General features: G+C 45.3%; 1 protein-coding gene across 1 annotated transcript in view; it reads right to left on the bottom strand.

The window, feature by feature from the left end:
• The window catches only part of LOC126983063 (growth hormone secretagogue receptor type 1-like), a 112,601-nt gene that overhangs the window by 1,380 nt on the left and 89,771 nt on the right, over positions 1 to 21,450 (bottom strand). Inside the window, exons 4-9 of the mRNA XM_050835543.1 lie at positions 21,261 to 21,441; positions 5,843 to 6,023; positions 5,047 to 5,143; positions 3,848 to 3,997; positions 1,671 to 1,784; positions 163 to 275 (exon numbers count right to left, since the gene is read on the bottom strand). Coding sequence (XP_050691500.1) covers positions 163 to 275; positions 1,671 to 1,784; positions 3,848 to 3,997; positions 5,047 to 5,143; positions 5,843 to 6,023; positions 21,261 to 21,441 — 836 coding nt within the window. The remainder of the gene's footprint in view (positions 1 to 162; positions 276 to 1,670; positions 1,785 to 3,847; positions 3,998 to 5,046; positions 5,144 to 5,842; positions 6,024 to 21,260; positions 21,442 to 21,450) is intronic.

The following is a 21,450-nucleotide window of genomic DNA, read 5'->3' as shown; positions in this document are numbered from 1 at the left end:
CGTTAGTTGTGTCAAGGGTAGCGAGGGAGAGGCATGCAGCAGGGCCTGGTGGCGGAGTGTCTGCGGGGCTCATGCCGACACCGTGCCAGACGTCAAGGACAAAGCACACACACCGTCAACACAGCGGCGGCGCTGGAGGCCTCAGCGGCACGCGGGACCCACCTGAAGAAGGCGCCTCTAAACTTGGAGGACGTGACGTTGTACAGCACGGGGTTGATGGCGGAGTTGACGTACACAAGGATGCGGAAGGCGTACAGCAGGTTGAAGTACACTTCCTGGATGGAGCAGAAGGAGGGCGGCTGAGTGCAGAATGATGAGCCTGCTTATGTATAGAGAGAAGTGAGCACTCTACCAGCTGACATGCTCCCCCTCCCACACTGATAGGCTACTTCTCACAGTGCCGGCAGCTTCCACATGGCACGAAACTGGTTGGTGTGGGCCGTGTGGTCAGGGTGGCGGCGAGGGGCGGGTGCGGGGCATGCAGGCAGCAGGGATGTCATGGGCCAGATGAGATGCCTTCAGGCTACTCAAGGGCTGCTACGATGTAATGAACAGGTCGTGCATTTTGTAGGTAGTACGATAGCATCCTCCTGGCTTAAGAGTCGCAGGTTCCAGGGTAGTGAATTTAAGTTCAGGAAGGATAGAGCAAATCTGCTTCACGGAAAGGGCAGCGGAGGAGTGGGAAACATTAAGCAGATAATGCAAATATGACTGCAAGCACCAAATGGAGGTTAGACGATTGATGGATGGATCATGTAAAGAAAGCAGATGGTAAAGAACCGAATCCCAGGAGTCACCATGCGTAGGTTGACTGCCCTAGTGGAAGTCTCCTGACCCTTGTGTGTCCTTGTGACGTAAAGCACCGCCCATGGGGTGGCCCACAAAGGCTGTCCCGTGACACTATCAGCCAAGAGTAAGTCTCTTCCTTGTTGAGTTATTAAAAATACTGAAGATGCAGCAGCGTAACAAATGTAGAAGGTACAGCATGACGAGCATCAACATTAGCATAAGCAACAACAACATCAGCAACAAAAGAAGCAACATGCACGTCCTGTTACTACTATTTTATTCAGGCTTTTACTTAAAATATATATATATATATATATATATATATATATATATATATATATATATATATATATATATATATATATATATATATATATATATATATATATATATATATATATACACTATTGTAATAATATCTTAGCATTGGGCAGCAAAAAGCTTATACTGTAATAGTAAATCAAATTTGAAGCAGAAAACCAAATTTAGGAAGAGGAGGAACACTGTCCGCCCAAATATTCACAAGAAATCAGGAAAGGAAAGGGAAGTAAAGAAAGGAAAAGTAAGTTTAGTCAGATGAACTCCCAAGCAGCACCGGGCAGCGAGAGGCGAGGGCAGACAGACTCCCTCCATGGCGCGGCGCCTCGGCACCTACAAAGCAGGGAATGGCGGAATGCTGTGCGAGGGCCGCCAGGCAGTGTGTCCGGCCATTCCTCCGTGACTGCTCTTGGCTGTGCGCCATGCATGTGATTGAAACGAACTAAACGAAGGTCTAGTCTTGAAGGGCCCACGAGGAGCTGAGACAGCACTGGAGGGGCCTCGGTATAGGCTTCACCCTTTCTACACCTGCTGGAGGTGACGCTGCAGCCCAGTACACTTACCGTGCTGATGGTGTCTTCGATCTCCGTGGTGAAGATGAACCAGAGGCTGAAGATGCGGTGCGGCAGCAGACACACGAAGAACACCACCACCACCGTGCCCAGCATCACCACCACCTGCAGCACACGCCGGGAGGGAGTCAGGCAGGAGTAAAGAGTTAACTGCATGGGAATATGAATATATCAAATTCCTCTAAACACAAATACGAAGGCAAAGAAATACTGTGAATTCGAATGCAAATACGAATACTTCATTATAGTATTCATGAATAATTTTCATGTATTCTTTTCGTTAAAGATAACTTCATAGTAATGTAGTCAAGTTACGCAATGGTAAAATGACCATGCTCACTCAGCCTTGCATGACACGTGTGCCAGCATCCGGTACCAGGGTGTCACGCCTCCCCTGTGTACCCACGGCAGAGAATACGTGGGTGACGGAACAGCCGCGCACAGGTCAGTACCTCACAACACCCGCACTCGATACCGGTGACCTACGCGTACTGGACACGCCGAGCGAGCAGCACCGACGCAAACAAACTCTAGATGTTGAGCAACGCCATGCAGCTCAAAGCAATTCACATGACATTTCATTTAATAGTAATTCTCTGATGAAATGCATGTCATAACATATTGCAATACCTCCATGCGTTCAGACGTTAAGCCTACTGAGTGGTTATTTCTGATACTAGCTAGATTTATGATTTTTCGTCATATTGTTCGGCGAATATTATTATTTTGCCTTTCGGAATATTTTAATTTTGAATTACAATAATTCGAGTATGAATACGAATTAACCCAAACACTGTATTCGAATGTATCAATAAATAAATACCGAATGCCAACACTATCCCTGACACACGCCGCTGTACACCGCCGCGTCCCCGGCACAAGGGCGCCCCCCCCCCGCGCGAGTGGTGAATGTTGTCACAAGAGTGAATCTCAAATAAATCTGATTTGTGGTCACTGGATGCAAGGAGATCCACTTCATTACTTGCCAAAAAGAACTATAACAAGGTAAATAAATATGTAAAAAGTGAAGTCTACATATCTTTGCACACACACACTATTTCAGTGCCTGGCTGGTGGGTGTTTCCTTCCCCTCGTGGCACTTCGCCTAAATGTAATAAACGAGTATCACGTTTTATTTTCAAATTTCCTCTCAGCTGTGAATGTCTTTTATTAATATTTCATCTGTTTCCTGAGTTGGCAGACAAAGAAGTGTTGCTTATTTTAATTTACTCTCAATGTAAAGTTAAAGAAAAAATACTTAACCCAATTATTCTTCTCTTACAGTCTATTTCTTCTTAATCAAACTCAGTCTTCATATTCTGTGACCTATTTCTTCTGCCATTCTTTTTAATTTTGTTTTCGTGGACTTGCATTATTCTGCCCCGGGAAAGCCACTCAGAATAACGTGTGTAGCCGGTGTGGGTCGGCTAATTACAGGCGAGTGCTGCAGGTGACATCGTGGCCAGTCGAGGGGCGTTGACCCGGACCCCGGCGCGCGCGTGAGTGAACCTTTGACTAGAATATTTGTGAAGGGGAAAACGAGGTAAGGAGAAAAAGAAGAGCGGCGGGGGATTGGAGATAGTGAGAGGAGGAAGGGGGGAGGAACGGAGGCAAGAAATAACGCTGAATGGAAGAATAAGTGAGACTGAGAGAAAAAGAAAACAAAAGGAAAGAAGGAAAATAAAACTTGATGGGAAGAAAGAGAGAGAGAGAGAGAGAGAGAGAGAGAGAGAGAGAGAGAGAGAGAGAGAGAGAGAGAGAGAGAGAGAGAGAGAGAGAGAGAGAGAGAGAGAGAGAGAGAGAGAGAGAGAGAGAGAGAGAGAGAGAGAGAGAGAGAGAGAGAGAGAGAGAGAGAGAGAGAGAGAGAGAGAGAGAGAGAGAGAGAGAGAGAGAGAGAAAAAAATAAAAGAAATATGAAAGGAAGTAAATAAAAATATAACTCCCAAGGATACGAAAGTTACACAAACACACACACACACACACACACACACACACACACACACACACACACACACACACATCCCTCCCCCACCTACACATCCCCCCTCTCCCCCACACACCAACCCATTCCCCCCTCCACACACACCCTCCCCCTCACCCCCACGCATTCCCCCCTTCCCCCCCAGAACTCCAACCCCTCCCTCCCCTCCCCCTCCTCCCCCACACACCTGTTTTCTGGCTTGTAGATTCGGGTTGGGCTTGTCCTTGCACAGCTGTTTGTCGTCCAGGAGCAGCTGCCTCGCGATCCTCCAGTAGAGCAGCACCAGCACCACCAGCGGCAGGAAGAACAGCGCCGCCATAGACGACACCACGAACACCTGTAAGCACCAATAGCACCACCTGTCAGCACCTGCCATCATGCCATCTATACTACAAACACCTGTCATTACCAAGAGCGTTAACACCTGTCACAATCTCCCATCATTCCATCTACAACCACAAACACCCATCACCAGTACCACCACCTATCACTACCTGCAATCACACCACCCGTAACCTTATCACCAGTATCATCACCACCTGTTTTCATTCCATCCATGGCCACAAACACCTATCACCAGTACAACCACCTGTCACTACCTGTCATCATACTATTCATAGCTATCAAAGTCTATTCTTAACCTCATTCCTGTAGCTTCCACCACCACCATCACCACCACCATCACTATCATCAATACTGTCATCATTTCCTTCTGTAATCTATTCTTAGCCTCATCACTGTAGTCACCACCACCATCAATACTGTCATCATTTCCTTCTGTAATCTATTCTTAGCCTCATCACTGTAGTCACCACCACCATCATCACCATCATCAACACTGCCATCATCTCCTACTGTACCCACTTCTGAACGTCATCACAGCAAGCATCATTACCCTCATCACCATCCCTCTCCTCATCACTTCCCCCTTTATCACCATCCCTCTCCTTCACTCCCCACCTCACCATCATCCCTCTCCTTCATCCCCCCCCCTCACCACCATCCCTCTCCTTCACCCCTCCACACCACCATCCCTCTCCTTCCCCCCCTTCCCCCAATCCCTCTTCCCATCACCTCAATCCCCCCCCCACAGCCTCACCAACACCAATACACACTTTCTGAACCATAAAACTTGGCAAAATATTTGGATAATTTACCTCAAAGGATCTTTCACGTAATTAACTAATTAACTTCGATGAGAGAGAGAGAGAGAGAGAGAGAGAGAGAGAGAGAGAGAGAGAGAGAGAGAGAGAGAGAGAGAGAGAGAGAGAGAGAGAGAGAGAGAGAGAGAGAGAGAGAGAGAGAGAGAGAGAGAGAGAGAGAGAGAGAGAGAGAGAGAGAGAGAGAGAGAGAGTGAGTGTGTGTGTGTGTGTGTGTGTCAGTCACCTTCGCCCAGAGAGAGGTGACCCGCGTGAAGCAGACTGGCACCAGCGAGTGATCGATGTACTGGACGTAGGTGTACTCCGTGAGGGCGATGACGGGGCTGCAACACAAGGGCACACTTAGCAATACACAGAGAGGCGACACAAGTGGGTAAAACATGGAGACAGGAGCAGAGGGAGGTCATTAGAAACACAAAGGTGATACAAAAAAACACAAAATGAGGAGTGTAAAATAAGATTGTGTTAATAATAATAAAAAATAATAATAAAACTGATACTGTAATAATGCTTCCAATCTGAAGTATAGGAAATCACAGTCCTCAGGCAACAGTTTAATATGGCAAAGCTAACACTTACTGTGGTATTACAAGACACTCGCTTCTCACACCAGCTATTTCTATAGGCTAAAGATGGGGTCCAGTCGGGTTCTAGTGAGTGTTTCTTCAGGTTCACGGTACAGAAGAAGGGTCACAGTACCACCATGGCCATAAAACTACTCCTGGAAATGCCCACAACTGCTACGAAAGCCGTGTCAAATATGTGTTCTTGGGCAGCGAAATGTCTTATGATGCGACCCTTACGACCTTGCACCACGACCCACAACTAAAGGTATACCAACATAGTCTTCCTTTCCTCTCCTACTCCTCTCTCTCTCCCTTCATCCTCGACCTATTCTCTCCTACCACAATTCCTCCACCTCCTCTCACTCCATCTTCCCTTCATCCTCCTACCCTCACTTAGTCTCCCTTTTTCTCTCTCCCTCCCAGACAGGTATACTAGCACACACCATCGTGACTCACCTGGTGATGCACGTGGCTAGCACCCAGACGAGGAGGCAGGCGAAGGCGGCGCGCGCTCTGCTGCAGGTGGCGGCGGCGGTGAGAGGGTGGCAGATGGCTCGGTAGCGCTCCACGGAGATGGCCAGGATGGTGAGCATGGAGGCGTGGGCGACGGTGTACTCCACGTAGGGCACCACCTTGCCTGAGGGGGGAGAGAATCTTGTTAGGGGACAGTAACGATGGACCGTGAACAATGATGGAACGGTTTCTCATGCGCCTCATTTTTTTTATTGCAAAGGTTAACCAGTAACTTCAGGCAGCCTTGTTGGAGGAAAATGTACAGACCCAGACAGACCAGGGACGAGGGAGGGAAAAGGGGAGGAAGTGGCTGCTACTGTGCCAAGGGGAGGGAGCATCCAGCCAGGGAGGGAACGATGAGGAGGTCACGGTGGACAGGGTATAAACAGTATAAAGGAGGGAGAGAAAAAAAAGGAAGAAAAAGAAAAAAAGAAGACGAAGAAGAAAAGAAGAAAAAAAGGAAGAAGAAGAAGAAGAAGAAGAAAAAGAAGAAACAAAAGAAGAAGAAGAAGAAGAAGAAGAAGAAGAAGAAGAAGAAGAAGAAACAAAAGAAGAAGAAGAAGAAGAAGAAAAGGATGCTGATGATGATGCAGAGGAGAAACAGAAAGCGGAAGAGGAAGACGAGGAGGAGGAGGAGGAGGAGGAAAGGCTTCAGTTTCCAATAATGGCGCAAAGTGGTCAACATTAAATATTGGCGTTGCCGCTCGTGGCGAGGGAGACGTCATCCATCACGCCAGCTTCTCATAATGGTGTCGCGGCTCATCCATCACTGCGTCTGGAGGCCATTAGAGGCGCCGTGGCTGAGGTTACCGAGCGGGAAATAAGGTTTCGCATCCCGGCCTGACGTGCCTTGTATAATGTTATCTGGACGTTTTTTAATGTTACCTGAACGTTTTTTTAGTGTTACCTGGACGTTTTTCAATGTTACGTGGACGTTTTTCAATGTTACCTGGACGTTTTTTTAGTGTTACCTGGACGTTTTTCAGTGTTACCTGGACGTGTTTCAATGTTGCGTGGACGTTTTTCAATGTTACCTGGACGTTTTTTTAGTGTTACCTGGACGTTTTTCAATGTTACCTGGACGTGTTTCAATGTTACCTGGACGTTTTTCTAATGTTACCTGGACGCTTTTCAATGTTACCTGGACGTTTTTCAATGTTACCTGAACGTTTTTCAATGTTACCTGGACTTTTTTCCTGTCTGAATTGTGCTCATTTTACACATCACAAGACGTGCGTGGGAGTATTTTTGCATAACATTAGCTTCACTTCATGGTGCCTGTACGTAAGTCGTTTTGGGTCTCGTTATGACTTTTTTTGTATCTCTCAACTTTAGAAGAGTGGTCCAATGGAATCTCTACTGATTGAGTGGTTGCATGTGTGTGTTTGCATGGCATCACTTTAAATCCTCCATCATACGCGCACACATTCATTTCTTGAGCAAACCTTTCCAGCCGTCTTCTGCCTCGCCTGTGTTCCACCAATGCTCGTCTGGGAGAACTCACTCAGCGGGAGGCAATCTGAGGGCTGGGTGGATGACCTCACAGCGGCCACTGGTAAAAAATGTGGCCCTCCAATAACGACACAACAATACTGTGTGTAGGGACCCCATAAAACACACCATATGCTTTCTCGTTTCATCCACCTTCATTTCCTCAGTCTGGCCTGTAACTCACCTCGTCCTCTTCTTTCACTCTCGCAACGCACTGACATCGCAACACTGACGTTTCATCCACCTTCATTTCTTCAGTCTGCCCTGTAACTCGCCTAGTCCTCTTCTTTCACTCTCGCAAAGCACTGACATCGCAACACTGACATCGCAACACTGACATCGCAACGCACTGACTGACGTTTCATCCACCTTCATTTCTTCAGTCTGCCCTGTAACTCACCTCGTCCTCTTCTTTCACTCTCGCAACGCACTGATATCTTGTTCTTCACATTCATCACTTTGCGGTCGCTACATGATAAACACCTATACTTTATCATCAATAATATTACAGCAAAGCCACTTACATGCATAGCTTCACCAAATCATCAACATATTAAATATTTCTTTAGCTAATAACTTTTGACGGAGAGTGTTATTGAGGTGCCTGACACATAACAACACAGTGAACACAACGTGAGGTGACCAAAATCAAACACTAGGGCAAAACGCCTTCCAATGTTTGTTGTGCAGGTGTTTTACGAATTTCCTGAATAGAGTTGCCGAGGATGAAGCCAAACACAGCCACGAGGCAGCGGTGAAGCCCCAGGCGAGATACGTACCCTGTGTGTGTGTGTGTGTGTGTGTGTGTGTGTGTGTGTGTGTGTGTGTGTGTTGTTCTCGACACACACACACACACACACACACACACACACACACACACACTCTAACAAGGCAGAGCAAAGCATTTCCGTGCAACAACGTCGGGTTTCCTGCCTGCACAGAGTACCCGTAGTGAACTGAATATCCTTGAGCCCTTACCGCCGAGGCAGCTCAAAGGCAGGATCTCCACGGGGAAGAAATTCAATTCGTCTCAGCGCCCGCCAGTGCCATCCCAAGAGTCTACCATGGACGAGTTTGGGAGGAATGTCTGCATGTTTACGGCGAAGTTGGGTAGCAATGCGAGAATCGACCCGCCACCAGGCCACACCAGACCCCTTCCCCGACGAGCCTTTGTGGGGGAAATGCTTCTTGACGTCGTTGTGGAAACCCAATAACGGAGGACAGCCGCTGAGGGAGGCACGCAGCTCACCTCTCCTTACCTACAAGCGGGCCAAGCAGCCACATGTATGAGGTCCGTGGTCCTAGACGCTTTCGGCTGTCACAACAAATATTTTCAAAGGGCACAACGGAGGTTAGCTTTAGTACTCGGGTTCTTGTGAGTGTTTTCATTGCAGGAGCCTTGTCAACCTATCTGTATCTAATAACCTTTGACGCAGAATGTTATTGAGGTGCCTGACATAACAAAACAGTGAACAAAATGTGACGTGACCAAAATCCAACACTACCAATGAAAATACCCATAAGCCCTGCGAAAGCCTTATTAATCAGGGGTCATCAAGGTGGGATTTACTGTGTTGGTGGGCGGTCAGGAAGGACTTCTAGGATATGTCTCTTGTTTTTAAGGAACTTGTTTTTGGATTTTTTTTTAAGATTACAGCAAATAATGTCTGTAAAAAGTGTTATGATGTTTTCTATTTGAATTCTGTATTTTTATGATGTTGTATGTTTGTATTTTGTGTTCAATAAACTATATTTCTCTCTCTCTCTCTCTCTCTCTCTCTCTCTCTCTCTCTCTCTCTCTCTCTCTCTCTCTCTCTCTCTCTCTCTCTCTCTCTCTCTCTCTCTCTCTCTCTTCCTACATATCTATCTATTTATCTGTGTTACTCTTTCTATGTTTCTCTATCAATCTATTTATCTATCGACCTCTTCATTCACAAGGGTGCGGCAGTAAGGTAAAGGGAAAGGGACGGGATATCTAATGCGATGGCTGTATGGCAGGGTCTGGCGTGGGCACCATGGGAAGGGAGGGTGGAGGGGTTCAGAAAATTAGATCGGCAGCTAGGATGGCTGAGGCGTGCCGGAGAGGTGGGTGCAATAGTAGAAAAGGAGAAAGGAGAGACGGAGGGGAGGAAAGACGGAGGGTATCAGCAGCTTGGAGGAAAGGAGACGAAAGAGGGAGGACGGTTAAGCTCTACAGCGAACGTTTTTCTCGTCTACAGTACCGAAAGTCTGAACAACCCGATACCAGAAAAGTTTAGTCGGAAAGTAATCGTTCTCCTAAAGTTGGAGGCGTACGTCTTACAGAGATTCGAAGCCTTTTTGTAGAGGGTTTAAGGATAATTAGAAGGGATCGAGAACGGAGGAGGGGGAAGAGAAGGCGAGCAAGGGATGGGAAAAAAGTAAGACAGAGAGGGAAGAGGAAATGAGAAAGAAAGGGATTTGTGATGAGAAAGAAAAAACAGAGAAACAACAACAAAAAATAGAAAAGAAAGCAAAATTAGGAGGAATCGGGGAATGGAAGAAAGTGAAGAAAAGGAGAGTGAGAGACGGAAAAAAAAAGTAACAGATTGAGAGGGAAAAGGAACATGAGAAAGAAAGGGATTTGTGACGGGATAAAACAACAAACAAAAAAAGTAAAGAAAGCAAAATAAGGAGGGATCGGGGAAAGGAGGAGAGTGAAGAAAAGGAGAGCGAGAGATGGAAATAAAAAAAAGTAACATTGAGAGAAACGCGATGCAATGAACAAGAGGAAGAGAAAAAGAGGAAGATAAAAGAGGATAATAGGAAGACTGGAAAATGAAATGAAAAATAACGAGAAGAAAAAGAAGAAAAGAGGGAGAGAGAGAGAGGGAGAGAAAAACGGAGAGAATAAAGGGAAACAGAAACACACGGGAAGAAAAGGAGAAAAATGAGAAAGGAAAGCATCAGGGAAAACAAGAGAACAGGGGATCGGTTGGCGTGCACAGCCGGTAAAAAAAGTATCCACCTTTGCGTCGATTGAACAGAAATTGAGCGAATCCTATTGACATGGTTTTGTGTCGGCTCGGTAGGTAGCTTGAGTCTACCCATTGGCACCCACCTACCCAACACTTTACCATGTCTATAGATTTCGCTCAAAGTCTATTCAGTTGACTATTGGGTGTTCGATACTTTTTTTGCCGACTGTACAAGGCAGCTCCTGTAACCCTAACGCCACCTTCCCTCACTATCCATGAATCTATCCAACCTCGTCTTGAATCTTGTCCTGTCATCCTCTTTTCTCCTCTTTTTCTCTTCCTCTTTTTCATTTCATTACGTTTCTCTTCATTCTTCATTTTCCCTTCCCCTGTTTCTCTTTTTCTTCCTCTTTCTACATCGTTATTATCCCGTTACTCTTTTTTTTTTTTTTTTTTGCTCGTCTTTGTCATTCTTTACTCTATCTCTGTTCCTTTTTTTCCTTGCGCTCATCTCGACTCTCTTATTTCCTTTCTTTATCTCTCTCTCTCTGTTCCTTTATTTCCTAGTGCTCACCTCGATTCTCTTATTTCCTTTCCTTATCTCTCTCTGTTCCTTTTTTCACAGCGCTCATCTCGACTCTCTTATTTCCTTTCTTTATTTCTCTTTCTGTTCCTTTTTTCACAGCGCCCATCTCGACTCTCATGTTTCCGTATCTATGGTATTGGCACCCACAACATGACTGCCAAGCCTATCCCACTAATCCACGACTCTACTGGGGATGAAGAAAATGGAGATAACAAAGAGGAATAAAGATTGACAGAAAGAACTACAGGAGAGAGGAAAATGGAGAGAGGAAGAAAGACACGGAACTATAAAAATGAAAAGGAAAGAATCAGGATAAACAAGGAAGAAAGAGGGAGAGAAAGAACTACAGGAGAGAGAGGAAAAGGAAGAGAGGAAGAAAGACACGGAACTATAAAAATGAAAAGGAAAGAATCAGAATAAACAAGAGGAAGAAAAAGGACAAAAAAAAAGAAGTTACAGAAGATTGAAAAAATGGAAAGGAAAAACATAACAGTAGGAAGAGATAAATAGCAAGGGACGAAGAGGGTTAATACAGAGGACATTAGGAAACGGAAAGAGAAGAATGGGAAGGAGAAAAGATAATATAAATGACAACCGGAACTGATACCGAAGACAGAGAAAACGGATATTGTAGAGAGATCGGGGACACATTTCCGGCATAATTGGGGCATCGTTGAAGGTGGAAACAAAGACTTCACGTAATGAAGGAGAGTTTGGCGGATTATTTAAAAGAGATAAGTGAGGAAAACGAGATAGGTCATGCCGTCTCTCTGTCTCTCTGTCTCTCTCTCTCTCTCTCTGGTCAATTAGTGGTGGAGTATCTACAATCGAGTCACTGGTTCGAAAAGAGAGAGTTTACTTGGAAAGGGAAACTCTCTCTCTCTCTCTCTCTCTCTCTCTGTGTCTGTGTGTGTGTGTGTGTGTGTGTGTGTGTGTGTGTGTGTGTGTGTGTGTTGCCAGCCTCCGTTTCAACACTGATTCAGCAGATTGTGTGTTGCTGCAATTCAAACACAACGAGAAAGAAAAAGAAAACTAATCCCCGAAACACTAATTAGTCATCTCAGAGCATGATGATGATGATAGTGAAGATAATAGTAACATCATTATCAACACCACCACCACCACCAACAACAACAACAATAACAACAACAACAACCCGACAATACCCCACACCATTTCCCAACCTCACCCAGTCCAGTCCAGTCCAGTCCAGTAGGCGTGGGATTGCCTTTGGGAAACTGAAAATGGGAAGAAGGGAAAGAAAAAGAGGACGTAAGAGCTACAGGGAGGGATAAACAAAATGAAAGGAAAAACCAGGCGATGAAAAGGAGAAAGAAAGAGAAGCTGAAAGACATACAGCGGAGGGGAAAGAAATGGAAATATGAGAATCGAGATGAGCGAGAGGAAAAAAGGAACAGAGAGAGATAGAGAAAAGGAGGATAAAGGCGAGCAAAAACAAAAAAACACCCACCCCACACCCACCCACTCACACCACCCATCCACACCCACACCCATCCACCCCACACCCATTCACCCCACACCCACCCACACTCACCCACCTCCCACATACAGCTGAACAAGTGCAGGCATGAATATCCCACAACTTCCAAGAAAACAATAGCTGGTTGGCCTAAAACGGAGAGGAAGGAAATACGTCGCCCCAAAACGTGATATAGGGAAAGGAAATAGGGGCATTAACCAGGCCAATTATAAAATATGTCTCCCTTGGCCTTTCCTCATTCTCCTAAACAAATATACTCCATTGGAAGGGTCGGGTCGCGTTCTCTCTCCAATACCCGTTTTTCCCTATCTTCAACGTCCCTTTCTCTCCTCCCCTTTATTATCCTAATTATTTTTCCCCTTCTTCTCTTTCCGTTTCCTAAGGTCAACTGTAGTAACCGTCTTTCCCCCTTGCTGTTTATTTCTGTTCCTTCCTTTGTGAGTTTTTACCTTTCCATATTCCAGTCTTTTGTAACTTCTTTTTGCCCGATTTTCTTCCTCTTGTTTTCCTGATACTTTCCGATGTAAAAAGGAGAAATAAAAGGGAAATAAACGTAGCCGAGGAAATAAAGAGGAAAATATAGATAGCAAGGGAAATAAATGAAGCAAGATGAACGCCAGAAAAAAAAAGATACAGAGAAAAGGATAACAGAGATTATAGAGAACAGTGACGAGATGAAAGCAATGATGAAAGAGAGGCGGAAAGAGAAACAAAGGGATAAAGGAGAGAAGAATAGAGAGAGAAGCAATAAAATAAACACAGTCACACACCAAGGACAAACCAAGCTTTCCTCCTCCTCCTCCTCCTTCTCCTCCCTTCTTCCTTCTTCCTTCCTCTTCCAGGCGTCAGGGAGGGAAGGTCAGACTCCCTTCCCTTCACATAACTTGTCACAAACACCTCACAAATGACTCCCTCGAAAACTTTGTATCAGAAAGGAGCAGTGTGTGTGTGTGTGTGTGTGTGTGTGTGTGTGTGTGTGTGTGTGTGAGAGAGAGAGAGAGAGAGAGAGAGAGAGAGAGAGAGAGAGAGAGAGAGAGAGAGAGAGAGAGAGAGAGAGAGAGAGAGAGAGAGAGAGAGAGAGAGAGAGAGAGAGAGAGAGAGAGAGAGAGAGAGAGAGAGAGAGAGAGAGAAGTGAGATGGAAAAGGAAGAGAAAAAGAGGAAAAAGGCAAGAGGCAGAGAAAGGGGGAGGGAAAGAAGTAAGGACGCGGAATTTTCTTTTGATTTTTTTAACCTATATTCGCCTCATCTTTATCTCCACATGAACGAGGTAGGAGGAGGAGAAGGAGGAAGAGGAGGAGGAGGAGACGGAGGAGGAGGAAGAAAAGGTATACCGCTGTAATTACGTTCAAAGCTTAATCTACATTGGGTAACTATGCTAATGATGATGATGATGATGATGATGATGATGATTAAATTGGGCAATCATGTATACAAATGTTTTCTTTATACACAAACGTTTATTATTCACGACCAGGCTTCAGAATCAGAACAAAGGAGACACACGCACGCACGCACACACACATACACACACACACACACACACACACACACACACACACACACACACACACACGCACACAGGTTGTTGATCCCACCTGTGTCATCCTTTACCTGTCTTATTTAATCACTCACTCACTCACTCATTCACATATTTATCTCATTCCTTCACTCAACTTACTCGCTCACGCACTCACCCGGTAACTCACTCTATCATTCATCCATCTTTCACTTATTAACTTCAGTCTCTCATTTTTTTACAACAACAAAGGAGACAGCTCAAGGGCACACAAAAAAGGAAACAATAATAAAAAAAAAAGCCCGCTAGTCTCATGGACCGTAATCGCTTATTCCTTCACCTCAATTCACACATTTTAAATTTGTCACATATTCAAATCCTTATTGGCTGTTAGCGAGCGATTAATTCACCATTACTGATAAAGTGCCAAGTCACTCATAACAGGCCTATTGTTTAGCCCAGGTCAGTCATTAACTAGCTATAATGGAGCCATAAATAACAGCCATTAAACCACAGCACTATCATCACCGAGCTATTTAAAAGATGAAATGTCGAGTAATCACGCAGCCATTACTGAGCCATGACTAAGCCGTTAGGTAATAGAAGCCATTATTATTGAATTATTACTAAGCAACGTGACTAATTAACTGTATTTTAAGATATCTATTACCCTACCCCTCTGTTAGTTCATTCCTGTCATCACCTATATTCCTTAGTAACGTAATAACCATTTTCGCTGGAATCTGAATTGGAAAAAAAAGCACATACTGAAAAAATCCCACTCGCACATAAACACAAAAAAACATATTCAAACAGCTCCTCATTCTCCTTTCTTAACGTTTTCCTTGTCTTCATAATCTTATCTGCTCTTTTCCTGTATCCTTCTTTCCCGATAGGTCTTCTGGTGTCTGTTCTTCCTATGTATTCCTTATTCCTCTCCTATCTTTGTTTTTCTTTTTCTTCCTTCTTGTTTTTCCCCTCGGCTCCTTCCTCTCCTCTTCCTCCTCTCATCTTGTTTCCTCTATCCCCCTTTCCCACCTCTCCCTCTCTACCCCTCTCCAATCTTTTGTTTTCTTTTTCTTCATTTATTTTTTCCTTAAGCTGCTTCCTCTACTTTTTTCTACTTTTCTTCTTCTACGTCTACTTTTTTTCTACTTTTCTACTTCTACTTCTTTTTATGTTTCTTCTTCCGCTTCCTCTACTTTTTTCTACTTTTTTCTTCCTTTGTTTTTCCCTTTTCCTGCTTCCTCTACTTTTTTTCCCTTTTCCTGCCTCCTCTACTGTCAAAAAAACCCATTTACACCACAACATCGATGAACCTTTTCCTAAGACACAGCCACAATTGAGCCATAACCTGACCCTTTAGTGAGCCAAAAAACTCCGCCGCTATCGAACCTATCAGTGAGCCATTATTTCCGTCCCCCCTGAGCCATCACCGGGCCATAAGTCAGCCGTGAGTGAGCCATTCATCGGCTACTCATTGATTTATCCTCCTCTGGGTCGGGATGGGTGAGACCGACCGAGCGACCGACCAACCGACCGATACATTGATTTCTACCAGCCTCTTCCTCGTCCTCCTCTTCCTTGTCTTTCTCCCTTATATACTTTACGGTTAGTTGATGATTCTCCCTCTCCCTCTCCCTCTCCCTCTCTCTCTCTCTCTCTCTCTCTCTCTCTCTCTCTCTCTCTCTCTCTTGATGCGAATATAAAGAAAAGAAACGGCAGGAAACGAAGCTTATTTCTGTTCGTCGAATTTCCTTTTTCTTCTTTTTTTCTCTTTCCTTTCTGTCTTCTTCTGTGTCTAGGTCTTTGTGTATGTCTGTCTCGTTAGCGCAGATATACTCTCTCTCTTTCTCTCTCTCTCTCTCTCTCTCTCTCTCTCTCTCTCTCTCTCTCTCTCTCTCTCTCTCTCTCTCTCTCTCTCTCTCACACCCTCCCTCTCTCTCTCTCACTCCCTCTCTGGACCCGGGACTCAATTTTCGATAACACAAGCCGCTCTTTCACACTCTCCCCTGCCAGAATAGCGGACTCGGATAAGGTCTCGGGGTGAATAATAATGTACAATGGAATACAATAAAAAAACGATAAAAAGAAAATCCTGGGTACGAAAAATCTGGGAGTGGGGAAAGAAAAGTCGTGAGTGTGTGTCTTGAGATGCGGGTGTTAATGAGCGTGAAGTTTGTCTGTATAATGATGATATGTCCGGGAGAGAAAGGGACGGAGGGAGGGAAGTAAGGAGAGAGGAAAGGAAGGAAGGATGGTAGGGAGGGAGGAAATGAGGGAGGAAGGGGAAGTGAAAGGTGGCAGTAGGTGAGGAGGAGGGAAAGGAGAGAAGAAGGAAAAAGGAAAGGAAGGAAGAAAGGAAGACAGGAGGGAAGGAAGGAAGGCAGGAAAGAAGAGAAGGAAAAAGGAAGGGAGAGAGGAAGGAAGGAAAAGGAGACGGAAAGGAAGGAAGAAAGAAAGGAGAGAAGGAAGGAAGGCAGGAAAGAAGAGAGGGGAAAAGGAAGGGAGAGAGGAAGAAAGGGAAAGGAGAATGAAAAAAGGGAGGAAAGGGAAGGAGAGAGGGAACGACTGTGGAGGAAAGGGAGAGGGAAGATGGGAGGAATGGAGAATAGGGAGGAAGGGGAGAGGGAAGATGAGAAGAGGGAGAAAATGTGACGAGAAGGAGGATAGAAGGGAGGGAAAAAAGGAAGGGGAGAGGGAAGAGATGGGAAGAGGGAGGGAGGGACATTGCTATAGAAGAGAGATGAGTGAAGGGAGAGCGAGGGAAGGAGAGGAAAGTGTCGCATGCCAGAGACAGACAGACATTTACCATCCCTCCCAAGAGCCCATCCCTCTCACTCAGCTCTCTCTTCTCCCTGTCAGCGGCCGGGGAGAGGGGAGAGTGAGCAGCCGGCCAGCGAAGAGCATTCATCTTACGGCGAAGGACACAGGCCGGGAAATAACAGAGATAGGCCTAGAGGTAATAAATATACAGAGAGGTTGAGAATTTATATATAGACAGGCCAAGGGTTAGTAATAGATATTGGCCTAGAGTTAATAAAGATACAGAGAGGTTGAGAATTTATATATAGAAACCCCAGGAGTTGAGAGACAGACGGGCCAAGAGTAGAGAAATGACAGGCCAGGGGATGAGATAGACAGAACAATAGATAGGTAATGGATATAGGACGAAAGTTAAATATATCAGGTCAGAGATAAAGAGACAAGCAGACCAAGGGTTGAGAGATAGACAGGAAAGGGTTAAGAGAGAGACAGCCCAAAGATTAAGAGACAGGCAACCTAAGAGAATGAGACAGACAACCCCAAAAATAAGAGACAGGCAAGCGTAAGAATAAGATAGAGACAACTGAAAAGAATAAAAGAAATAAAGGCAGAAGAATAGAAGATAGATAGGCCGAGAGTTAACGTACAAGAACACAACCATCACCACAACCAACAACAACAACAACAACAACAAACAGGTACCCACAAGACGCTGTTCCATATAAGACACAGAACAAGATGCCACAAGTCACTGATCAAATTTGGTTCCAGATTCGCCCCGATGAAAAAACAGTGGATGTGTTTCTCTCTTTCTCTTCTTTGTACTAAAACCCGAGGCAATCTTTCCCTCGCCCGTGGGTTGATGAGGTTAGTGGGTCTCTCTGTTGCGGTCTGTCTTTCGCTGTTGTGTTATGTGGTGTTTATGTAGCTTTTTTAAGTGGGTTTTGCGTTGTATAGTTTGTCTGTCTGTCTGTCTGTCTGTGGTTTTCTACTTATCTAACTATATGTGTGTGTGTCTGTGTCTGTCTGTCTTTCTAATTAATCTTTGTCTATCTATTTTGTTATCTATCATTTTATCTATCTGTCTGTCTACTTCTCTCTCTCTCTCTCTCTCTCTCTCTCTCTCTCTCTCTCTCTCTCTCTCTCTCTCTCTCTCTCTCTCTCTCTCTTCTCTCTCTACTCTCTAGATTTCTCTTTTCTCTTCTCTCTCTCTCACTTGTTTATTTTCTTTTTCATGGTTAAATATTTCTCTCTCTCTCTCTCTCTCTCTCTCTCTCTCTCTCTTTCTCTCTCTCTATTTTTACACGCCGCAGCCTCACCGCAAAGCAACGCACCGATTTCACTGGCCTCTCCCTTTGTTTCATAACGCGATGCAATCTGTACCTCGGTTCAGCTTTATTTCTGGTTTTATTTTTGTTTCCGCGGCGTTTTTCTATGTGGCTCAGTCTGTCGTCCGTCGGGGTATTGCATGACAGTCTTTCTCTCACTGTCCCAACTTGACCTAACCTGACCTACCACACTCATTAACTCGCTTGGGTGTTAATGGGGTTGTCTTCTAATCTTTGTTACCTAGTGCAAGTTCGTTTGTCTTGTAGTATTTTTTCTCTTATAGAAGCTACGTCATCCTCCGTCCTTGCTAATTTCTTACGTTGTTATCTTCCCTACGGTGTTGTCTTTCTAATAGCGTGTTATCTTCCTTGCTTTGTCGTATAGTGTAACCCTCCTCTATTTGTTATATACTGTTAGTCTTCTTAAACTCCTATCTTCCTTTTTATTCTATAGTGCAATCTTCCTTTCCTTCTTAAAGTGCTTTCTTTCTCCTACGGTTATCCTCTCTTTGTACTCTCTCCTTGGTAAACTCCCATCTCTCATTTTGCTGTAATACGCAATTATGTTTTATCTTGAAAGTGTTTTATGTAGCACTGTCTCCCCCTGGTCATCCTATCATATACTGGTTTTATTTTCCTCTAAACTATTATTTGATACAATCTTCTCTCTCTCTCTCTCTCTCTCTCTCTCTCTATTATATTACGTTTTTTGGGGGGCCGCACACGAGTAAAAGATGGTGAAAAAATTGAGCTAAAAGTGCGTAGAGGCGAGATGTCCCCTCTGTGATTTTTATACGGTCACCCGCGTCGCCCACAGACACGCCCAGGAAATTTGGTGGAAACTGACTGACGGAGGGAGGAATAGAAGAGGAGTAGGGAGAGAAGGGGAGGGAGAAAAGGGGAAAGGAGAAGCGAAAACGAGGGAAGAGGATGGGGGAAAGGGGACGAATGGAAGGGTGTGAGGCTGGGGGAGGAGGAGGAGGAGAAAGGGAGGGAAAAAGGGGAAAAGAGAGGGGAAAACGAGGGAAGAGGGTTGGGGAGGGGGGACGAAGGGAATGGTGTGAGGCTGGGGGAGGAGAGGCGAAGAGGAGGGAGAAGGGGGTAGGGAAGGAGATGCGAAAGGGGAAGGGGAGAGAAGGAAGGAGAGAGAGGAAGGGGGAGGAGGGAAGAAGTGGAAGGTGAGAGGGAGATGGAGGGAGAGAAGGAGAGAGGAAGGGGGAGGAGGGACGAAGTGGAGGGTGAGAGGGAGATGGAGGGATAGAAGAAAGAAAGGGCACATCAGCACTAATAAGGAAGCCTGGAGGGAGGGAGGGAAGGAAGGAGGGAGAGAGGAAAGGAGGGTAAGAGGAGGTGAGTGAGGGAAGGCATGACTGAACTACACCCACACACACATACCTATAGGCTTGGAGGGAAGGATGGAGGGAAATATGGGAGGTAAAGGGAGGTGAAACAAAGGGAATGATGGAAGAGAGGAGCCGAGAGGGAGAGAAGGAAGGAGGGAGAGATGGAGGTGAACGGGAGGAAGGGCACACACGCACACACACACGTACACACCTATCATGAATTTTGGAGTGTGTCTGTGTGTGTGTGTGTGTGTGTGTGTGTGTGTGTGTGTGTGTGTATGTACCAGGTGTGAACGAGGTAGTGCTGGCAAACGCTTTACTAGAGAGGAGGAGGAGGAGGAAGAGGAGGATTAGGAGGAGGAGGAGGATGGGACAATAACAACAGAGGATAAGTGTGTTTATATACCTGAACGAGACGTGTTTGTAAGCCCAGAAACAACAAAGGGAGTACACACACACACACACACACACACACACACAACCCCCCCCTCTCCACCCTCACACCCGATTAAAATTAAAAAAACAACAACATGGTGAATCGCAATGCATAATAATTAATCTAGGAAAGAAAACGAGACGAGGCTATTTCAGTGTGTGTTCTTTTCTCGGGTTTGATATGGCGTGTTAGTAGGAGGGAGGGAGGGAGGGAGGGAAGGAGGGATGCGAGAGGAATGTAGGAAATGCGAAGTGTTTGTGGAGTGATACGGACCAGTGGAAAGCTTTTATGGAGAGGGTTGATGTGGATGTCGATGAGGGAGGGAGGGAGAGGGAGGGAGAGAGGGGGAGGGAGGGAGGGAGGGAGAGCGAGTGAGGATTGGAGAGGCAAGGAATGAAGGAAGGACGGTTGGTTTCTCTCTCTCTCTCTCTCTCTTTGAAGAATAATAACCATGTTTCGTGTATATCCTGTAGCTGAGAGAGAGAGAGAGAGAGAGAGAGAGAGAGAGAGAGAGAGAGAGAGAGAGAGAGAGAGAGAGAGAGAGAGAGAGAGAGAGAGAGAGAGAGAGAGAGAGAGAGAGAGAGAGAGAGAGAGAGAGAGAGAGAGAGAGAGAGAGAGAGAGTGTGTGTGTGTGTGTGTGTGTGTGTGTGTGTGTGTGTGTGTGTGTGTGTGTGTTGGTACATGCGGCAGTTGAAGACGTAACCGAATACTGTTTAGTGAGGCGATATAGCGGTGCTCCTAATGCTGTTGAACTTCCCGAGCTGAGTTTGCACAGAGGGCAGCACCGTCGTCTGCGCCTCCACCCGGATCACATGAAAGGTATAACCCCTCTCCTTGCCTTGTCTACAGAGCTTTGAGGCAGAGTAACATAATAGTTCACCCAAGTAATTCGAATAAGATCAAACGAAAATGTTATAAAGAAAAATCATCTCACATGGTTTTAAATCTCATGGGAAACAGAGCCATAGTTGTGGTAACCTGACAACTTCATATTATCGCCTTTGTTTCAAATAATTGATAAAAAGGAGACTGAAATTAGACTTCCTTGGGTATTCAATTCATGATATTGCATTAAAATCTGCACAGAAACAGATGAAAATTAAGCAAACATACATTCCAGAGTGTCGTGTATGTGTATTCGTGTCATCCAAAAACTAATTCAAAAACTTATTCAAAATAGGACGTCAAAATAAGACACTCATTCAAGAGTCTATTGTGTATGTGAAGTCGCACTAACAACAAGAAAGCGTACATAAACCCATAAATAATCGTACACACATACACACACATTCGAGTCTATGTGTATAAAAAACAACAAATGACCACACATGACTATAAGGCACAGAAACTCATTATAACCTATCACACATACACTGAAAAGTCTTGTGTTTGTACAGTTGTCCACAACCCTACACACCCATTCAAGAGCCATCGTACACACGTGCAGTCATACTCACACATGGAGGGCGGGAGAACCCAGACGGAGGGGGGCGCGTAGAGCTCGGAGAGGAGAGTGGGAAGACACACGACCAGGACCAGCAAGTCAGCGGCCACAAGGTTGACGATGAAGATGCTGGTGGAGGCGGCTCGCAGCTCCCTGTCTCTCACCACCAGCACCGGCACCACCATGTTTCCCAGCTGTGTCAG

Source organism: Eriocheir sinensis, chromosome 52, assembly GCF_024679095.1.
Source record: "Eriocheir sinensis breed Jianghai 21 chromosome 52, ASM2467909v1, whole genome shotgun sequence".
In the NCBI taxonomy this organism is placed as follows: Eukaryota; Metazoa; Arthropoda; class Malacostraca; order Decapoda; family Varunidae; genus Eriocheir; species Eriocheir sinensis.
Note: the sequence above shows the minus strand (reverse complement) of the source record. Positions and strands in the feature narration are given on the sequence as shown.